This window comes from Microtus pennsylvanicus, chromosome 1, assembly GCF_037038515.1.
Source record: "Microtus pennsylvanicus isolate mMicPen1 chromosome 1, mMicPen1.hap1, whole genome shotgun sequence".
In the NCBI taxonomy this organism is placed as follows: Eukaryota; Metazoa; Chordata; class Mammalia; order Rodentia; family Cricetidae; genus Microtus; species Microtus pennsylvanicus.
This window is the reverse complement of record NC_134579.1, coordinates 101,662,538-101,682,071: the sequence shown is the minus strand read 5'-3', so window position 1 is coordinate 101,682,071 and position 19,534 is coordinate 101,662,538. Positions and strand designations below refer to the sequence as shown.

Sequence of the window (19,534 nt, the reverse complement as noted above, 5' to 3'; positions counted from 1 at the left end):
TGGGACAGCTTTGTTCTCCATCCTTTTTTTCTGCTAATGGGAAAGGGGGAGGGTGTGGGGAACGGGGCTCTGATATAAACAGTTACCAAGGAGACTGAGTGTGGGGGGGTGGAAATGTTCTCTCCTTCCCTCAGTCCATACAGAAGGGCGGGGGGGGGTTTACCCCAGCCGCAGGGGATCATGGGAGGCTGCAGTCTCAGTCCCGCTGGAGCTGCCAGATGTTGCAGAGTTCACAAGCTCATGGGGACAGAGGCAGGCAGAGGTGCCGGAGGATTCTGAGAGGACTTCTAGGGTGTCTGGGCCCAAGCCGCCTACTCCACCACACTGAGAATGGACGGAGCTGAACTTCCTTTCTGTTGGCTCCCAGCCAGCTGCAACAGAGCTCAGTGTGGGACCCTTTTCTTTCCTTAATCCCTGTTGGGAACAGGGGCATCATGGGATGTGCATACTCATCTCCGCCGGACGAGCCCACCCTGAGGTCAGTTCCAGCCCCAGTTTAGATGTGCGGGTAGCCTGTGGGCAGGCGGCTCATGGCTGCCATCCATTGCCAAAGGGAGAGGCAACTTCCTGGGCTAGGGTCCAGCTGACCCCCGGATAGGTGCTACCAGGTCTGCTTCCTTAGGCTTGCTGGGAGCTGCTCCCGGGATAGAAGGGCTGCCCAGGAGGGACATAGGGCAGTTGTTCAGCAAAGGGTCTGACTTCTTGTTTTCCCAGAGGCCACTGCCCCTGCTGAATCTGAACAAGTGAGGGGAGCAGACGGAAAGTTCTTCTTGTCCCCCAGGGCCAAAGCAAAGCTAATCAAGGGGCAGGCACTGGGCCTCAAAGTGTGGGTCGAGAGATGGTCCAGTAAAGTGCTTGCTACATGAGTGTGAGGATCTGAGTCTGATCCCCAGAACCTGTGTGAAAAGACTGGGCATGGAGGCAGGATTGTATTCCCAGTGCCGGGCAGGCAATGGGTGGGCAGATCCCTGGAGCTTGGTGCCCAGTGAGCCAAACCTGCTTGGTGAGTGAGCTCCAGGCAAGTGAGAGACCTTGTCTGGACAAAGCTGAGGAACAACACCTAAGGCTGACCTCTTGCCACCTCCCCTCCCCCACAAGAAGTGCCGGGTGTCATGGTTGTGTCTCCAGGGTCAAGGAGAGTGTCTCCAGGCAAACCTGTTGTCTGGGGCTCTCACCTCACCATGGCCAGAGCCAGCTGGCCTGGAGTTGGCCCCTTTCGCCTACAGCAGGAGACTAGCCTCAGGCCCTGTCCTGCTCACCCGCAGCTAGCAGTCCCTAGTTTATGCCCTTGGGAGCCTGTTGCTCTGTCTCTTGAGAGCCACTTGCTGTCAGAGAATGGAGCCCAGCCTTTCCTGTCTCTCTGGCAGTGGGCATCGCACCTTTGGCCCTATGCCACCTTAGGCTGTTAGGTGTCTAAAATCACAGACTAGCCCAGACAGCTGTTCACGTTCCAAGACCTTTGTTCTCTTGAGTGTCACCAAAGTTCCAGGTGCCTGAAAGGGCTCAGGAATGCTGTGGAAATCAAGTTCGGTAGTAGCCGAGCCCTTCAGACAGTAGGACCAGGATGTCACGTGCTATGTGGTGACAGGACCTAGACTTGCAGCCAGCTCTGCCTCTGACGTGGCTTCTCTGCTGTGATTTTCCCGGGCTCCAGCTCAGAGGACAGGACAGGCCCTTGGAAGGCAGAGATGGCACGTTCTAGTCCCCACCCTCAGCTCCTGGCACAGTGCCCGTTCCCGCCCTGCCTGTCCCAGCTGGAGATGTGACTTCTATGGAAACATCTGTCTTTTGAGAAAAGCCAGGAGCTGGCTACTCAGCCCAGAAAGGGTCGGGAGTGGGAAATATCCCCAGAGGCCTCTGTCTGCCTCTGCCTGCCAGATGCTGGGTGGGAGACCTGGAGCAGCCATGCAGGAAAGCCTTGAATTGTGTGCCAAGTGCCAGGCAGACACACAGATATCTCCTCGTTATTAAAGCCAGTCCTCAAGGGAAGGAATTAGAATATGGGGTGGGAAGTGCTCCGTGGATGTCTGTGCCCTATTGAGGATGGTCACCTTGATGCTGCAGAGAGGCAGGGAAAGCTTGCTCTGGGGAAGCTCAAATTCTGTGTTGAAGGACAGTAGGGGTTTGTGGGAAGGAGTCAGGGGAGGCCAGGCTAAATCCTGGGGACATCAAGCCTGTGTGTCTACTCACAAGGGCATGGTGAGTCAGTGACTTGGCCAGAGAAGCAAGAGCTGGGATTTCTTTCTAGAAGACCTTCTCTCACACCAGTTTCCACTCAGGGCTTCCTTTTTGTTTGTTTTCAAGATGGTTTCTCTGTGTAGCCTTGGCTGTCCTGGAACAGGCTGGTCTCGAACTCACCCACCACCTGCCTCTGCCTTCCTAGTGCTGGGATCAAAGGCGTGCGTCACCACCGCCCGGCTGTCCTTATTTCCTTTTGCAGCTGTATGTGTGTCTGTATGAGGACAGGTGTTCATGAGCGTGCACACGCTGCACAGGTGTGTGGATACCAGACACCACCTTGAGTTCCATAAACGCTGCTTTTTTTTTTTTTTTTTTTTTTTTGGTTTTTCGAGACAGGGTTTCTCTGTGGTTTTGGAGCCTGTCCTGGAACTAGCTCTTGTAGGCCAGGCTGGTCTCGAACTCACAGAGATCCGCCTGCCTCTGCCTCCCAAGTGCTGGGATTAAAGGCGTGCGCCACCACCGCCCGGCAAACGCTGCTTTTTAAATCTTACATATTTGTTTTGTGTAAGTGTATGCAGCTGTATGCGCGGACAGAGGCTGGTGCGCAGGATGCCCAGCTTGTTCTGTGCTGCTGGGTCCAAGCGCTTGTCCTCATGACTGCGGATCGGGCCTTCTTAATTGTTGAGCTATCTCTGCATGCCCCCCACCCCCACTTTCTGACAGAGTTTCCCATTGGCTCACTGTCTCAGGCTGAAGCTGGAGCCTCTTTCAGCTTGTGCTCTGTTTGCCTGAGGTGATGGCAAAGGAAGAAGAGGGACAGAAGATGGAGAGGGGCCAGATGCTGGGAAGGGAGCACAGGCAGATGACCAGGCCAGACTCAGAGCTGTCCTCTGTAAGCCCATTGGTGGATCTGAGGCACACGAAGGAGTGATTGGACTGACTAGTCCCACTCTTAGCTTCATCACTAGGGGCTAGCCTGTGGAATGTCCCCCAACTGCCTGTCACACCCATCCTGTAAGTTGCATCTGTCCCCCATCAAACTGTCTTGTTTTTCAGGACTTCATCTGTCAAAGAGAGCAGCTTCGTGGAAAAGATGAAGAAAACGGTAAGATTCCTGTTTCTGCTCCTAGTAGAGTCTGGCCTTGGTGGGCACCGAGGGGGCTCAGGAGAGGGCCTGATGGGGGGCTGAGGGCTGTTGGAACCGAGCACTGCTAAGGGCATCCTGATCTTATCACAGCAGTAGGGGCTCTTTTTTTACTTTGACTGTCTGAATAAACTAAAACGTAAGAACCTACCCCCCCCCATTATCAACATTTACAATTTTGAGTCCATTCCCCAGAAGCCACATAAAAATCCAGACTGGGCAGAATATGCTTCCAGTTCCCAAAGCTCCATGGTCAGCAAGCATAGCCTAATCTGAGCTCCAGAGCAGTGAGAAGCCTTGTTCAAAACCAAACAGTGAAGGCAGCTGAGGAAGGACACCCAGTGTGGTGCTTGGGCTTCCACAGGTCCCTGCGTGCGTACACACACACACACACACACACACACACACACACACACACACAGTTGGTTAGAAGTCAGTGTGATGATATACAACTGTAATCCCAGCAGTAAGAAAGGTGAAGCAGGAAAAGCAAAAATTGAGGCCAACTTGGGCCACCATAGTAACACCCTGTCTAAAAATTTAAAAGAGGCCCAGAGATGGCTCAGTAGTAAGAATGCCCACTGCTCTTGCACAGGACCAGGTTCAATTCCCAGCACCCACATGGTGACGCACAACCATCCGTAACTCCAGTTCTAGATCAGATGCCCCTGACCTCCAGTGGCTCCTGAATACACATGATGCACACATGCATACACATACAAATAAGCTGGGCGTGGTGGCGTATGACTTTAATCCCAGCACTCAAAAGGCAGAGGCAGGCAGAGCTCTGTGAGTGTGAGGCCAGCCTGGGCTACAGAATGAGTTCCAGGCTCCAAAGCTACAGACAGAAACTCTTGTCTCGAAAAATAAACAAACAAAGAAGAAAAAAAGAGAGAAAATATATTTTTTTAAATTGACAATATAAAGGATAGATGTAGCTCCTGTATAAATGCCTATTTTAAGATCTATTTTACATGTGTATATGCATATATATGCTCATATATACTCATGTACTCGTGTGTGTGTGTGTATATATATATATATATGGTTTTGTTTCTTGAGACAGGGTTTCTCTGTGTAGCCCTGGCTGTCCTGGAACTCGCTCTGTAGTCTAGAACTCAGATCCATCTGCCTCTGCTTCCTGAGTGCTGGGATTAAAGGCATGCACTGCCATCACCTGCCTTATTTTTATTATTTTTTAGTTATGCGGGGGAGGGTTTCGCACAAGAGTGCAGGTGTGTACTGAGGCCAGAGATAGTTCGATCCCTTGAGCTGGAATTACAGGGTGTTGTGGACCACTTGATGTGGGTGCAGGGAACTGCCCTTGGGTCCTCTGCAAGAGCAGCAAGTGCTCGTAACTACTGAGCCATCTCTCTAGCCTCTGCCTCACCGTGTTGTACAAGAAACTTGACGCCTGCAGATTTTGGTATCCTATGTATGGAAGGAGATTATGGACCACCCACAAATGCCAAAGGACCACATCCACTGTGTGTTATGTTTATTGATATACATACGTAAAGCAAGATGGAGATCAGTTAATCCATATTTTCCTAGTCCCCTTCCATTTTTTTTTGTTTGTTTGTCTTTGTTTGTTTTTTGAGACAGGGTTTCTCTGTAGCTTTGGAGCCTGTCCTGGAACTAGCTCTTGTAGACCAGGCTGGCCTCGAACTCCCAGAGATCTGCCTGCCTCTGCCTCCCAAGTGCTGGGATTAAAGGCGTGCGCCTCCACCGCCCGGCCCCCTTCCCTTTTTATACTCAGTATTAGGTTGTGGTTTTTCCAGTGTCTGAGGATGGTCTTGCGATGTGTGTGACATTACTTGGATGACTCCAGCTGGAGTCCTTTGGGTGATGTCCTCTTCCATCATCACATCTGTGACAGCCAGACATCAGCCCTAGAGATTCAGTGAAGAACTGAGGTCAGGACAGAGAGGACTTACTAGGGCTCCACTTGCCAGGCCTGCCCTGTGTCTCTGCTCTGCCCTGGGCACTTGCTCACCCGTGTGTCTGCCTGCTCCCTTAGGGAAGGAACATTATCGTATTCTATGGCTCCCAGACGGGAACCGCTGAGGAGTTTGCTAACCGACTGTCCAAGGATGCCCACCGCTATGGGATGCGGGGCATGTCCGCAGACCCTGAAGAGTATGACTTGGTGAGTGTGCCCCACCCTGCTGCCTCTTCCCTGTCTATGGAAGGTGTTGGGTGGGATCATCTCAAAGAGCTCTAAGCCCGCTGTATGTTGAGGCTCTTAATACCTTGTGCATTACAGCTGTGGGAAGAGAGGGGATAGAACCAGGGAGGGGTCAAGAGAGGCTGAGAATTTGATCAGAGGCCATAGTTAGGGGCAGTGGCATCCTTCCTTATCCATAAGCCATCCTGCCAATATTGTTCCTCTTAAGCCAGCATAGGATATGACAGATCCCAGCCATGTTCTTAACAGCTAGGGACAGGAGCATTTTGCCCCTGACTGCCAACTTACCACGCTTATTCTCCTGGTACTGCCTGCCTCCATTCCCTTACATGGGGTGGCTCTGTATAGTGCACAAAACGGCCACGGTAGAAGGCAGGAGCGTGTGGCTCAGGAGTTGCCTCTTTGGCTCCCATATTCATCAGTAGCATCCCCTCCCCCCCACCCTGCAAACTGAAAAGATATCCCTGTAAGGTGAGTCTTTTCTCAGAGCCTCCCCTCCCCCAATGCCCACTCCTTCTCTTCCACCCACTCCGCTCTCCTGCCACAAAGGTCTTCCATCTCCAGACTTCCTTTTAAATATATCTGAGATGCATGGGAGACGGCCTGGACCAAGGCCTTCCCACCTGCCACCACCTGCGGGCTCAGGCCACAGCGGTGACACCCCTGTCTTTCTAGGCCGACCTGAGCAGCTTGCCTGAGATCGACAAGTCCCTGGTAGTCTTCTGCATGGCCACGTATGGTGAGGGTGACCCCACCGACAACGCCCAGGACTTCTATGACTGGCTGCAAGAGACTGACGTGGACCTCACTGGGGTCAAGTTTGCTGTGAGTCTCCACAGAATCCTTTGGGCGCACACTGGCCTGTGGCACCTCCCCAGAACCCTAGGATCCTCCTGTGCAAGCTGCCCCATCTGTTCCTTCACCGTTTTACAGGCCAGGGGGTTTCCAGCAGAGAGCTTTACCCTTCCTTTAGTGTGGTTTCGCCCTTCCAGAGCATCTCCCATGCTGCCAGCTGACCGCACAGGACATTGGCTGCTGGATGAGGGCCAGAACAATATAATTTGGCCAAGCAAGGAGGACTGGAGCCTCCAGCTAAGCTGGTCACTTAGATTTGAGGAGTAAAGGGTAGCCATAAAAGGAGCCATCTGTGGACTGCAGGTCACCTGAATAAAGTAATCAGGTGTTCTTCTCAGTGCCCATAGTGCCGAGGCTCCCAGTGCAGGGTTCAGTGCATCCCACGGTCATCAGACCCCACTGGGCAGGCTGAAGTCCTGGCCTCAGAACCTCCCTGCTGTCCCTACAGGTGTTCGGCCTTGGGAACAAGACCTATGAGCATTTTAATGCCATGGGCAAGTACGTGGACCAGCGACTGGAACAACTTGGCGCCCAGCGCATCTTTGAGTTGGGCCTTGGTGATGATGATGGGAAGTAAGTGCCACACCCTAGTTGCATGGGTCCCAGCCTGGAGTGTGGGCCACCCTTCTTCCTCCAGCAGGGTTGGGAGCCACAAGGGTGAGGAGCTGGTGTCTAACCAGTGACTAGCCCAGCTAAGCCTCTCCTCTCTCCAGCTTAGAAGAGGATTTCATCACATGGAGGGAGCAGTTCTGGCCAGCTGTGTGCGAGTTTTTCGGGGTGGAAGCCACTGGGGAGGAGTCAAGGTAAGTGGAAGGCCACGGCTGGAGCCTGGGGTGGGTGGCCCTGGGGATGGAGTGAGGAGGGATGGGCATGGGATCTGGGAGGTCCTTGTTCCAGGTGAGGGGGCTCCCTGAAGGTGAGGGGGCTGAGGTGGGGTCTCCCTTCCTGTCCCGTGGCATCGCCAGGACACTGACTTCCTTTCCAGCTGTATGTCCTGGCCTGTTGATCCTCTCAGGCTCTTGGGGTCGGCTTCAGCCCTTCCCTTGCCTCTTGCTTCTCTGCTGTGACTGTTACAGGGTCTGCTGTGTCCTGCTGCCTTATGTCTTCCACCCATGACCACTGTGTAGTTAAACCCTTTCTTGCTATGACTGGCCCTGCAACCCCCTTCCTCCCAGTCCTGACCCCAGCCTTGGTTTTCCCCTCCCAGCATTCGCCAGTATGAGCTCGTGGTCCACGAAAATGTTGACACTGCCAAGGTTTACACGGGTGAGATGGGCCGTCTGAAGAGCTACGAGAACCAGAAACCGTAAGTGGAGGAAGAAAGTGCGGCTGACAGACCTGGGGCCCCTCGTGTACCCACATCCCAAGCAGATGTGTGTCCCTCCGGTCATTATTTGAGTGAGCACAGCGGGGTACTGTACCTTCACGTCCACTATATATGGAATTGAGTGAGCACAGCGGGGTACTGCATCTTCACGTCCACTATATATGGAAGGGCACAAGTTGCCCGAGGGACAGGCACTGCTCCCCACTGAGGCCTCGGGAGCCAGCTTTGGCAGGTCAAACTTGGGCGAGAAGCCCGCTTCCTTTCCTTAGAACCCACAGCTATCTGGGCATGGCAGCTCAGCTCAGCAGTGTACTCACCTAATGTGTGAGGTCCTGGTTCCGTCCCCAGCCCTCCACAAACTGAGCGTGGGGGCACATTCTCAAGCTCAGCACACAGGAGTGGAGGAAGGAGGATCCAAAGCCCCGTTATCCTCACCTGTGAAGCGGGGTCCTAGGCAAGCCTGGGCTACAGGAAACCTTGTCCCAAAAAAAGTCCAAATCCAAATCGTGTTGCTCACTTTTGACCCTACGTACCCCTGGGTGCTGCCCAGATTATTCATGCTGGAGCCTCCCCAGTCATCTGTCGCCCTGAGTCATGCCAGCCATCCTGCTGGGCAGACTCTTCCATCAGCCACTCCTGGCCACGCTGTGGTCTCTGTGTGAGTGTGAAAGCCAAGTGCTATGCCAGTATCTCAGAACCTAGGTAGCTTCCACGGTGGCTCCACCCCCTGGCCCAGCCTTCCCATAGGCAGAATGCAGAGGGTCTCACATGTTTCTTAGGAGCCAGCTTACTCTCCTATCTGTGTCCCTTTGCTCTGCCCACCAGCTCTAGCTCCCAGTGTTTAGTATAAGCAGGTCCCAAGCCAATCACTGATGACCTTTCTTCCCATCAGCCCCTTCGATGCCAAGAATCCATTCCTGGCTGCTGTCACCACCAACCGGAAGCTGAACCAGGGCACTGAGCGGCATCTAATGCACCTGGAATTGGACATCTCAGACTCGAAGATCAGGTACCTGCCGCCTCCCGTCTCCCATGGGGCAAGCCTGGCACAGAGTCATCTGCTCGCTTCCTCCTGAGCCTTGCGCTTTCATTCTAGGTATGAGTCTGGAGATCATGTGGCCGTGTACCCAGCCAACGACTCAACCCTGGTCAACCAGATCGGGGAGATCCTGGGGGCTGACCTGGACATCGTCATGTCTCTAAACAATCTTGATGGTGAGTCCTGCAACAGGGCCTTGACTAGGCCTGAAGGTTGAGCTTCTGCTCTGGCCTGTGGCCCGGGTGCTAAGGCCCCATACCCTAAGACTATATATGGAGGTCTAGCCCTCTAGCCCTGTTATAGCTATAGAGGGAGGACACCTGAGGCCAAGAGCCAGGCAGCTAGGGAAGCCACCCAGCCATACATCCTCCTGGACCAGGGCTGCTAAACCAAGCCTTGTATCTTAGGCCCAGGCTCCACAGCTGTGGCTATAGGCTCCTGGGATTGGCAACCCTTGATGCCTTCTAGGTTCCTTTACAGTGAGCAGGTACTGGATGCTGCTTAATCCCAGGGCCTTCCACTATGGACACAGTACCCGCCCAAGTCCTGGCTCTGCTCTTAGTGACTTTCAGTTAGAACACGTGAACCGAAGGAGCTGGTTCTGTTCAACACACACACACTATGCTTCCTCCAAGACCTGGCAGCCTACAATGGCCAGATCCCTCTGATGGACACTTCTGCATGGCAGAAAGCTTGAGCCATCCCACAGAGCCAAGGAAGCAATAGAGAGCAGGCTGGAGCTCCAGCTTCTCGCTACAAAGGCCTGCAGCACCTCCAGCCCTATGACACCCTGCCCTGCCTCAGGGGGCAACCGCTCACTCAGTCCCCCTTCTGTGCTGCAGAGGAGTCCAACAAGAAGCACCCATTCCCCTGCCCCACCACCTACCGCACGGCCCTCACCTACTATCTGGACATCACCAACCCGCCGCGCACCAACGTGCTCTACGAGCTGGCACAGTATGCCTCGGAGCCCTCGGAGCAGGAGCACCTGCACAAGATGGCGTCGTCCTCAGGCGAGGGCAAGGTGAGCCTGCGTGTTCCCCCTCCACACCCTCACCCAACACATATCCCAGGTCACCCACCTTCCTTCTGTCTCCCCAGGAGCTGTACCTGAGCTGGGTGGTGGAGGCCAGGAGGCACATCCTAGCCATTCTCCAAGACTACCCATCACTGCGGCCACCCATAGACCACCTGTGCGAGCTGCTGCCACGGCTGCAGGCCCGCTACTACTCCATCGCTTCATCCTCCAAGGTGAAGGGTGCCAGCTCTGCCGGGGAGGCACCCCCTAGGGCGAGGGACTCTGGGTACCCGCAAGGAAAACCACCAAGAAAGGGACTGTAGGGGGTGAGGCCAGGCTCACACCAGTCCTTCCTCCAGGTGCACCCCAACTCTGTGCACATCTGCGCTGTGGCTGTGGAGTACGAAGCGAAGTCTGGGCGAGTGAACAAGGGGGTGGCCACCAGCTGGCTTCGGGCCAAGGAACCAGCAGGCGAGAATGGCCGCCGGGCCCTGGTACCCATGTTTGTGCGCAAATCTCAGTTCCGCCTCCCTTTCAAGTCCACCACCCCTGTCATCATGATAGGCCCTGGTACAGGGATCGCCCCCTTCATGGGCTTCATCCAGGAGCGAGCCTGGCTCCGGGAGCAAGGTAAGCCACGGGGCTCTGGTTTTGTGAGGAGTCAGGGCCAGGCCAGAAAAGCTCCCCTTCACCACAGCCTCACCCCTGCCCAGGTAAGGAGGTTGGAGAGACAGTGCTGTACTATGGCTGCCGGCGCTCAGATGAGGACTATCTCTACCGCGAAGAGCTGGCCCGCTTCCACAAGGACGGGGCCCTCACCCAGCTTAATGTGGCCTTTTCCCGGGAGCAGGCCCACAAGGTGAGGCAGGCGGCTGTGCTGCTGGGCTGGGCTGCCCCATGCAAAGATGGCGCTGTGGCGTCTGGACGCTTACAGCCCCCTCCCCCATACCCTAGGTCTATGTCCAACACCTGCTGAAGAGAGACAAAGAACACCTGTGGAAGCTGATCCACGAAGGCGGTGCCCACATCTATGTCTGCGGGTGAGCAGAGAAGCCTGGGGAGGCACCCGGTGCTGACTTCCCACCTACAGGGTGGCTCCAAGTCCCCTCACACATTCTTGTCCCCTTGTCTCCACCCAGGGATGCTCGGAATATGGCCAAAGATGTGCAGAACACCTTCTATGACATCGTGGCCGAGTTTGGGCCCATGGAGCACACCCAGGCTGTGGACTATGTTAAGAAGCTGATGACCAAGGGCCGCTACTCCCTGGACGTGTGGAGCTAGGAGCTGCCGCCCTCCCATCCCTCGTTCCCTGCAATCACTTCCCTAGCTCCCTTCTGCTGACCTCCGAGACCTCTGGTGGTTCTTGCCTGGCCTCGACACAGGGAGGCCCAGGGACTGACTCCTCCTGGCCTGAGTGATGCCCTCCTGGGCCCCTAGGCAGGGCACATGGCAAGAGGGACTGGGCCCACCTTTGGGTGATGGTGCCTTAGGCCCTCGGCAGCTGTACAGAGGGGCTCTTCTCTCCGCTGAGCTGGGTGCAGCCCCACCACACGATTTTGAATGAGTGTATATAATTTTAAATAACCTGGCCCTTGGAATAAAGTTGTTTTCTGTATTTGCCTGGTGTTGCTGGAGCCAATATGGGGTCTGTCTTGGGATCTGCTTCAGTTAGACAACCCCCCTCCCCAGACCAAGAGCCAAGAATCAGCAGTGCTGTGTTGGGGGCCCCAAGTCCTGCCTCTCCTAGGAGAAAACACCCACAATCCGTCAGAGACCTCCATGTCTCTCTTCCTTTATTGAGGCCCAGAACCCAAATACTGCAAGCTGAGCTCCAGGCCCAGGCCTTCCTCAGGGCCCACAGAGCCCACGAAGCCCAGGGGGCACAGAAGGGAACCCCCCATCCACACAGGGGTGCCCCAACCTGCTGCCCCCCCGGCACACAGGTCAGAAGCCCCTTTGGGGCTGGCCATCGGATCTACTCTAGTCCTTCTTGCTCCCGTGTTGCTGGCTGTGGAACTTCTGGTGTACCACTCGGAGGGTCGTGAAAAAGTTGCCGAGGAAGAGAAGAAGGAAGGGGAAGCCACACATGAGCACCTGCAGGGGTTGGGGACAGCTGGGGTCAGGACAGGGAAGTCTAGATGGAATCTCCTGTGCATCCTAGCCCCCTGGCTCACCTGCCACTCCTTGCACTCAGGATCCCGGGCCAAGTTAAACAGTGTCAGCGCGTTAAAAAGCTGCCAGAACTGGGGGGGAGGGGGAGTCTCTTCAGTAAGCGTGGTGTCCGCTGGGACTCGGATCCAGAGGTGGACACCCAAGGGGTGGACGGGGACACCCAAGTGTGACTTACATGTCCAAAGAAGAGGAAAGGAAGCAGGAAGGTGAGGCCTCTCCACATCCAAGACTGGAAGCCTTCTGTTGGGGAGGGGTAGGGAAAAGCTGGAGTGATGAAGGGCTGGAAGGGACAGGAAACCTTCACTCCCCATGGGCCTCGGGGCTGCAGAGCAGGGCCAACTGACTCACCTACGGTGAGATCCATGGTGTGCCGTTCGCCCAGGGCGCGCAGGCGGTACAGGCACCCGCTCTGATAGTAATACTGCAGAAACTGCACAAAGCCTGGGTGGCCGACAGGAGCGCATGTCAGACCCGCTCTGGGTCACAGGCTTTCTCCCCCTGTCCCCTCCCTAGCAAGGAAACTCACTCTGATACATGGAGAAAGACAGAAACTGGTTCCGGAACTTCTGGTACATGAGACCATCTGGCCTAAATTTAGGGGGAAGCAGGGGAAGGAAGGGGAGGTAAGAGAGCCTGGAGCTTCGGCCTCACCCTATCCCCCTGTCAACTGAGGTCTTGGTCACTCACCAGGTCAGCATGACTCCTGAAAGGAACGTGGACACATAATGATGGAACACCCACCAGCCTTTGATCCTAAAAGAGAGTGCCGGTTACCCCTGTGAAGCAGAGCGGCTCCCCCAGATACAAAGTCCCCATGTGCCATGACCCACCCCACTGTGCATGCACACCTGGAACCGTTATTGATGAGGATGCTCTCTCGGATGGTCAGGGTGCAGTAATACCAGACCAGCAGGAAGTTGAAGGCGGCGTCCGTCACCCTGGGGAGTGGGGTACAAAGAAGTAAATGTCTGAGCCTTGTCCTTGTCCCAGCCCAGCCCAAGATCAGAGCCTTGTCCCTGACCCCGTCCCAGCCCAGCCTAGTGTGCACACCTGGAGTTGAGCAGGAAGCGGCAGCTGAAGGAGATGACAATGAGGATGATGGTGAGGTAGAGCTTGAATTTCTCATACTCGTCTTTGTAAGCAAACCTGGTAAGGCGAGGGACAGGCATCCGCACTCATGGGTGGGCATGCAGGGGTGGGGGCTTCCTTCTCCACCATGCCTGGAGAAGCTGACCCAGAACCCCAAGACCACACCAAGCCAAGTCAGAGGTAGATGGGGAACCCTGGGTGAGAGCCAACCCTCAACAACCAGCATTACATACTTAGCCTGCTTGCTCAATAGTGTCACGTTGACATTCCCCAGAACCAGACTCAGGTACAACCTAAGGGACAGAAGACGGCCTGAGTGACAGAGAAACACTACAATCTAGAGCCCGCTGTCTTCCCCGTTGGCCATGTTCTAAACTTAGGGGCTGACACTGACCAACCACACATGACACCTCACCTCTCTCCCTGCCTGCTCCAGAATCCTGTCCTTGGGTAAACAGTGTCTCCAGCTTGTGGTGCTTTGTCCGGGACCTCCCCATGCAGGTACCTTGAGAGCCTGGATGTCCTTTCCCCTGAGAAACTACCCCCACATCTAAAACCACTCCTCAGGTGTGGGCACGGGGACTTGGCATTGGGGCAGATGGTTATCTTCTCTTGCTATCCCAAGATAATCAAAAATCTTTGATTTTTCAACTCCAAGAAACTCAGGCCTGAGTCCCCTTCAGTGCTTCCCATACATAGCCATAGCCACACATTGGCCCTCATTCCCGTCTCCCTTCAGAACTCCAGGTGGAGGAGATGGCTCAGCCGGTGGTGTGTGCCTAGCGCCTGCGAGGCCCTGGGGTCAGTCACCAGCACCACATAAAAACTTACACCTGTAATCCCAGTTCTTAGGAGGTGGAGGCAGGAAGCTAGCAGGAAGCTGAGGCTAGCCTGGGCTACAAGAGACCCTGTCTCAAAAATATGCCATCAAAACCAACCCACAAAACCAGGCTCCTTGCATCTCCGCCCCTCCCACTAGTGAAACCCCAGGTGCGACAGCAACACTGCGTCACTCACGAAGCAGGAGGGGCTGCTGTCCCCACTCAGGCCTCAGCCTCAGCGGCACGGCTAAGAGACGCCCTCCTCCTACAAAGACGCTGGGAGTTTGAACTCCGGAAGAGTGAATGGAGCCTCTGTCCTCCCAGATGCTTAGTTAGGATCACTGGTGCTGGGATGAAAGACAGCGACGCGGGGAGGAAGGAGTTTCTAAGGCTCACACATCCTGGACTGCGCGTCACTGAAGGAAGCCAAGGCAGGAACTCAAACGGGGCAGGAACCTGGGGGCAGAGCTGATGCAGTGGCCGTGGAGAGGTGCAGCTCACTGGCTTGCTCAGCCTGCCTTCTCATAGAATCCTGGAGCAGCAGCCCAGGCGTGGCCCCACCCACCGTGGGCTGCGCCTTCCCGCCTCATTAAGGAAACGCCCTACAGGCTTGCCCACAGCCTGAGTTTACTGAGGCGGCTTCTCAGTAAAGGTTCCCTCCTCTCAGATGACTCTAGCTTGGACCAGGTTGACACGAAAACTTGTCCAGACAATTGACCCCTTATCAACTTGACACTGCAACACTATTTAATAACCTTTCCTTTTTTACTCATTCCCAAGATCTCTCATTAATAAACATCACAATATAAACCGTATCACCAACTTAAAATCAGCACAGACTTTGCCAATTCAAACACTTCAAAAGCGCAGTTTCTTTAAAAATTACAAAGTACTGCTGGACGGTGGTGGCACATGCCTTTAATCCCAGCACTTCAGAGGCAGAAGCAGGTGGATCTCTGTGAGTTCAGGGCCAGCCTGGTCTACAGAGCGAGTTCCAGGACAGCCAGGGCTACCCAGAGAAACCCTGTCTTGAAAAATAAACAAAACAAATTACAAAGTCCCTTTTAAAATTCAAAAGTCTCTGTAAAACTCCAAAACCTTTTTCAAAGTCTCTCAACTGTGGGCTCAAAACCAGTTAAATACTTTACTTTGAGAGAGAAGAACCAGGGTGCAGTCATAATAGGAAGAAGACCAAACCGAACTCCATCCAACTGTGTAAAGAACTCAGTGGCCAGCGTCTGGGACTCAGTCTTCGGAGCACTACCGAGGGGCCTGGGTCCTTTCTCTGGCTCCATCATCTGCAGCCCACACAGTATCCTCGGCTCAGGCCAGCTCCACTCCACAGCTGGGGCTCTCCTGGGTGGTCATGCCATGGTGCTGTCGTCTCCAAAATGCTGGGGTCTCCAGACACAGCTGGGCAGCCTCTCCCAGGTTCTCTTCCTGGTGTTAAGCCTCAACTTCTCTCTGTGACCCCTTCCATTCTGGGGCTAACTACCGAGGCTGCACCTTCACCAACGGCCTCTCCTGGCCTCTCACAGTGCCAAGCCTCAGCTGCTCCCCATGACCCCTTCATGCCTTCAAAGCAGGACCACCTGGGTGACTCTTGCACCTAACCAAGCACAGTAGCCAGAACGAGGCACGGCCGTCTCTGGAACACAGTCTCTGTGTGCTGACTCTAAGGGAACACTTCCCGGAACACTTTCACCTCAGCAATGGCTCAGCAGAACCACGGAATCCGAATTCTAATCACAAATGCCCACGACAGTCTTTAACCTTCCCCCTGAACGTCACAAGCCAGGCTTCCATCGTCTGCTCTGCTCTCAGCGTTACCTTCCGAGCGCCGACAGAACGGCCCACTGAGTTCTCAACGCTCAATGACTTTTCTAGCCCGAAGTTCCAAAGTCCTTCCACAATTCTCCCCAAAAGGACATGGGCACGTCCGCCACAGCAACACCCCACTATCCTGGTCTCAGTCAAGGCTACTACTGCCGTGATGAAACACCGTGCGCAACTTGAGGAGGAAAGGGCTTATTTGGCTTCCATATCCTGGATCATAGTCCATTGAGGGAAGCCAAGGCAGGAACGCAAACCAAATGGAAACTGGAGGCAGGAGCAGATGCAGAGGCCATGGAGGGTGTGGCTTACTGGCTTGCTTCTCCTGACTTACTCAGCCTGCTCTCTTATCGGACCCAGGACCACCAGCTCAGGGATGGCACCACCAACAATCACTAATTAAGAAAATGCCCTACATTAGAGCCAGGCATGGTGGCACTGGCCTTTGATCCCAGCACTAGGGAGGCAGAGGCAGGCGGATCTCTGAGTCCAAAGCCAGGCTGGCTACAAAGTGAGTTCCAGGACAACCAGAGCTACACAGAGAAACCCTGACTCAAAAAACAAAAACAAACAAGAAAGAAGGAAAGAAGAAAATGTCCTGCAGGCTTGCCTACAGCCTGATTCTGATCTTATGAGGAGGCTCCCTCTTCTCAGATGACACTAACAGTGTCAGGCTGACATAAAAACTGTCCAGGACACAAATGCATTGCCCAGCACAGACCCAGCTCCACTGGCAAGCACTCTACCCAGTCAGCTAAATCCCCAGCCCTTCACTTGGCTTTGGAATTTTTTTTTATATGTATGGGTGTTTTCCCTGCATGTGTGTCTGTGTACCACATGTGTGCCTAGTGCCCACAGAGGACAGAGGTGGTGTCGGATCCCTTGGAACTGAAGTTACAGACAGTTGTAAGCTATCATGTACGTGCTGGGAATCAAGCCCTGGTCCCTTGGAGGAATACCAGTGCTCTTAACCATTAGCAATCTCTCCAGTCCCTTTGGTTTATTTTGATTTTATTTGGGTTTTTCGAGACAGGGTTTCTCTGTAGTTTTGAAGCCTATCCTGGAACTCATGCTGTAGACCTGGCTGGCCTTGAACTCACAGAAATCTGCCTGTCTCTGCCACCACCACCCGACTGGTTTATTTTATTTTATTTTTGAAGGAGTGTCTCACTCTATAGCCCTGGCTGGCCTGACACACAGTATGCTGACCAAGCTACTTTGAATTCACTATGTAGTCAAAGAGGACCTTGGACTCCCTAGCCTCCTGCCTCGGCTTCCAGAATTGTTAGGACCACAGGCATGTGCTCATTTCTTGCCTCTGAAGATGACATGGGTGTCCCTACACCAGGAAGCTGTGTCTGGCCATGTGTGGGGTTAGATGTCCATAACTGAGGCCCCAATCCCCTGAACCCTCCCCTTCAAGCTTCCATGACCGTGAGCTGTCAGACAGCTGGACCATCAACATGGTCTCCTTTGCCGATTGACCGATTGACCGAGAGAGGCTAGGGCTTCATGAAATCCCTGGAGCTGGAAGAAGGAAGGACTCACCCATTCTTCTTAGGCAAATAGGCTTCCATGTCAAAGAAGAGGCCTTGGCGCTCCTTCATCTGGCTTTCCAGCTCCTGCGCGGCCTCCGTGGACTCGGGTGGAAGAGAGGGTCTGCATCTGGGAGTATGGCGGGAGTCAGTCAGTGCAGGTGGGGGAGCCCGAGTCCTGCAGGAACCCCAGTGGGAACCCTTCGGGACAGAGAAAGGAACAGAGCCCAGGGAGTGGAAGAGTAGAAGAGCCACGCTGGGGTAAGCCAATGGCACCCACACCCACCACGCAACAGCACCCATCCCAGCGGAAAGGCACCCCACCCTCACTTTTTCAGCACCAAGGCCAGCTCCTGGAGCCGTTTCTTCTGGCGTGTGATGGAATTGGTACAGTTGTCCTGGAGTTTGGTCAGCTCCTCTAGCTTCAGGCGGTACAGGCGATGTGTTTCCTAGGGTGAGGAGAGGGCATAAGCTTGACTGGGGAGCTGTCGGGGCAGGGAACCAGCTTGCTTGGGGACCTCCAGAGATAGCTCCACCCGAGGCAAGCCAGGAGCTAGGTTTCTTCCTGTAAGGATCCTCCACCGGTCCTCAACAACAGGTCAGCTGTCCTCAGCTCTGCCTGGGTGTTCTGTGCCACCTGCGTCTGGCATCGTCTTCAAACAGTCTAGAGCAGTGGTTCTCAGCCTTATTAAAGGGTCTCAGCGTTAATATAGTTCCTCATGCCGTGGTGACCCCCAACCATACAATTATTTTCATTGCTACTTCATACACTACAGTTTTGCTACTGTTATGAATCATAATGTAAGTATCTGTGCTTTCCAGTGGTCTTAGGCGACCCCTGTGAAAGGGCTGTTCGCCCCCTAAAATGGGTCGCGATCCACAAGTTGAGAACCACTGCTCTAGACCATAGGGGCTGCCTGAACTCAACCCTCACCTTCTCAGTTCCTCCTACCTACCTAACCTGAAGGAGTGGAATCCAGGGTTATCCACTGTGCTTTTTACCCGGGCATTCCCAATGTGTCCTCTCGGGTCAAAGTCACCAGCTTTCAGTCCTAAGGCCAGTCCCTCCCGTCTACTCCCCTCCTGCAAGCACCTTTGGCCCAAGCACTTTGCCCTGGTGGGTGAACCTTGCAAGTTGCAAAGTAAAGACAGGGCAAGGAGCAGTGTGGGAAAATCAAGGCAGAGGGCATCGTAGTGATGGCAAAACTGGGAGATTTGGGGCCATCTAGGCCTCTAGAGAGAGTTTTAGTACTGGAAGGCTGAGAAGGGTTGGCAGCCGCAGTGGAGACATGAGGCTGGGAGCAGTCCAGCAGAGGCAAAGGTCTAACCTAGTCTCCAGTTGGCCAGGCTCCGCTATTTGGGTATTTCTCATGCCAAGCCCAGCTGCCACATCCTCCTCAGGTTCTAGCATATGCCACCTCTGCCCAGTGACAGCCTTCCTGGAAGCAGCAGCTTCCTTCTCTCTAGTATGGACACAGAGAGGCCATGAACAACCCCCACCTGGAACTGGGAGGTTTTCCAATGGTCTCGGACAGACTCTGCCAAATCAGGAGGTTCGGGTACAGTCTGCCCCGCCCACCTCTCCCTACAAGAAAGAACCACACGCGCCAAGGCGACCCTTCTCCTATCCCTAGGTGGGCGCTGTCCCTCTGTCTCAGATGGCTGAGATCCCCATCCAAGCCTGGATTTTACCTAAACTTGCTTCCCTGTAGCATTCAGCAAGGAGTTGACCAAGGGCGGGGAAGGCGTTTGCAGGGTGACAGAATCAAAAGGCCGGGCCCTGCTGGGCTCTGCCTCGGGTGACTACTCTCCAGGAAGGGGACGCGGTCCCAGGTCGGTTAGCAGTGCAGTGGGAGAGGCAGCAGAGGAATCCTGACCTGTTTTCAAGGCCTTTGCACAAAGTCGAGACGACCAGTACAGAGGGATCCCGCCCAAGCACGCCGCGGACGCGCGGGCAATCGGGGCTGCCATCGAACATTTAAGAAGAAAAGTGGAAGAGGGCCTCGACCCCTGACCCCTCTGAGCTACCCTATGTCTAATCTAGGGCTGCCCGACCCTTGTCCCCGAGACAGAGAGACACGGCTCGGGGCACGGATGGCCTCAGGGACGCTCACCTGGATACCTTGGAAGTCCTGCTGCAGATCCTCCCAGTTGCGCAGGCAGTCGCCCAGCGGGTCTGGGGGCGGGGACTGCATGTCTTTGTCCACGCCACGGGCCGCGGGGAGCCACGAGTGGGGAGGACGGAGCTGCAACCCCGGCCGGCCCGAGGCGCCTCCGCCACCGCCCCCGTCCGCTTCCGGGCTCGCGCTGCCGCTGCTGCCAACGGGAA

General features: G+C 54.8%; 2 protein-coding genes across 3 annotated transcripts in view; one reads left to right on the top strand and one right to left on the bottom strand.

Annotated features, from left to right (window-relative positions):
• Positions 1-11,370, top strand: part of Por (cytochrome p450 oxidoreductase) — a 42,820-nt gene extending 31,450 nt beyond the window's left edge. For both annotated transcript variants that reach the window (XM_075976807.1, XM_075976797.1), the window contains 14 exons: positions 3,238-3,286; positions 5,346-5,474; positions 6,189-6,338; positions 6,817-6,941; positions 7,082-7,171; positions 7,576-7,674; positions 8,588-8,704; positions 8,792-8,910; positions 9,577-9,758; positions 9,836-9,985; positions 10,112-10,382; positions 10,466-10,611; positions 10,707-10,792; positions 10,892-11,370. In XM_075976807.1, coding sequence (XP_075832922.1) covers positions 3,238-3,286; positions 5,346-5,474; positions 6,189-6,338; positions 6,817-6,941; positions 7,082-7,171; positions 7,576-7,674; positions 8,588-8,704; positions 8,792-8,910; positions 9,577-9,758; positions 9,836-9,985; positions 10,112-10,382; positions 10,466-10,611; positions 10,707-10,792; positions 10,892-11,036 — 1,858 coding nt within the window. In that variant the 3' untranslated portion in view covers positions 11,037-11,370. The remainder of the gene's footprint in view (positions 1-3,237; positions 3,287-5,345; positions 5,475-6,188; positions 6,339-6,816; positions 6,942-7,081; positions 7,172-7,575; positions 7,675-8,587; positions 8,705-8,791; positions 8,911-9,576; positions 9,759-9,835; positions 9,986-10,111; positions 10,383-10,465; positions 10,612-10,706; positions 10,793-10,891) is intronic.
• A 161-nt stretch (positions 11,371-11,531) lies between these two features.
• Positions 11,532-19,533, bottom strand: Tmem120a (transmembrane protein 120A). Its single transcript, XM_075976821.1, has 12 exons — positions 19,320-19,533; positions 17,536-17,654; positions 17,219-17,335; positions 13,250-13,309; positions 12,978-13,073; positions 12,776-12,865; positions 12,615-12,680; positions 12,454-12,515; positions 12,276-12,368; positions 12,103-12,167; positions 11,930-11,998; positions 11,532-11,849 (listed from the first exon to the last, which is right to left on the bottom strand). The coding sequence occupies exons 1-12, from the start codon at positions 19,398-19,400 to the stop codon at positions 11,736-11,738; spliced, it is 1,032 nt and encodes a 343-aa protein (XP_075832936.1). The 5' UTR covers positions 19,401-19,533; the 3' UTR covers positions 11,532-11,735.
• Position 19,534: the final 1 nt, after the last annotated feature.

Bases quoted from the DNA above. Each gene is read 5' to 3' on its own strand.
- Tmem120a (XM_075976821.1), bottom strand. From the start codon at position 19,400: ATGCAGTCCCCGCCCCCAGACCCGCTGGGCGACTGCCTGCGCAACTGG. The intron at 12,681-12,775 runs GTGTGCATGCAC...ACTCTCTTTTAG, and splicing joins CTCATCAATAACGGTTCCAG to GATCAAAGGCTGGTGGGTGT. The intron at 12,516-12,614 runs GTGAGTGACCAA...CCCTAAATTTAG, and splicing joins TCAGGAGTCATGCTGACCTG to GCCAGATGGTCTCATGTACC.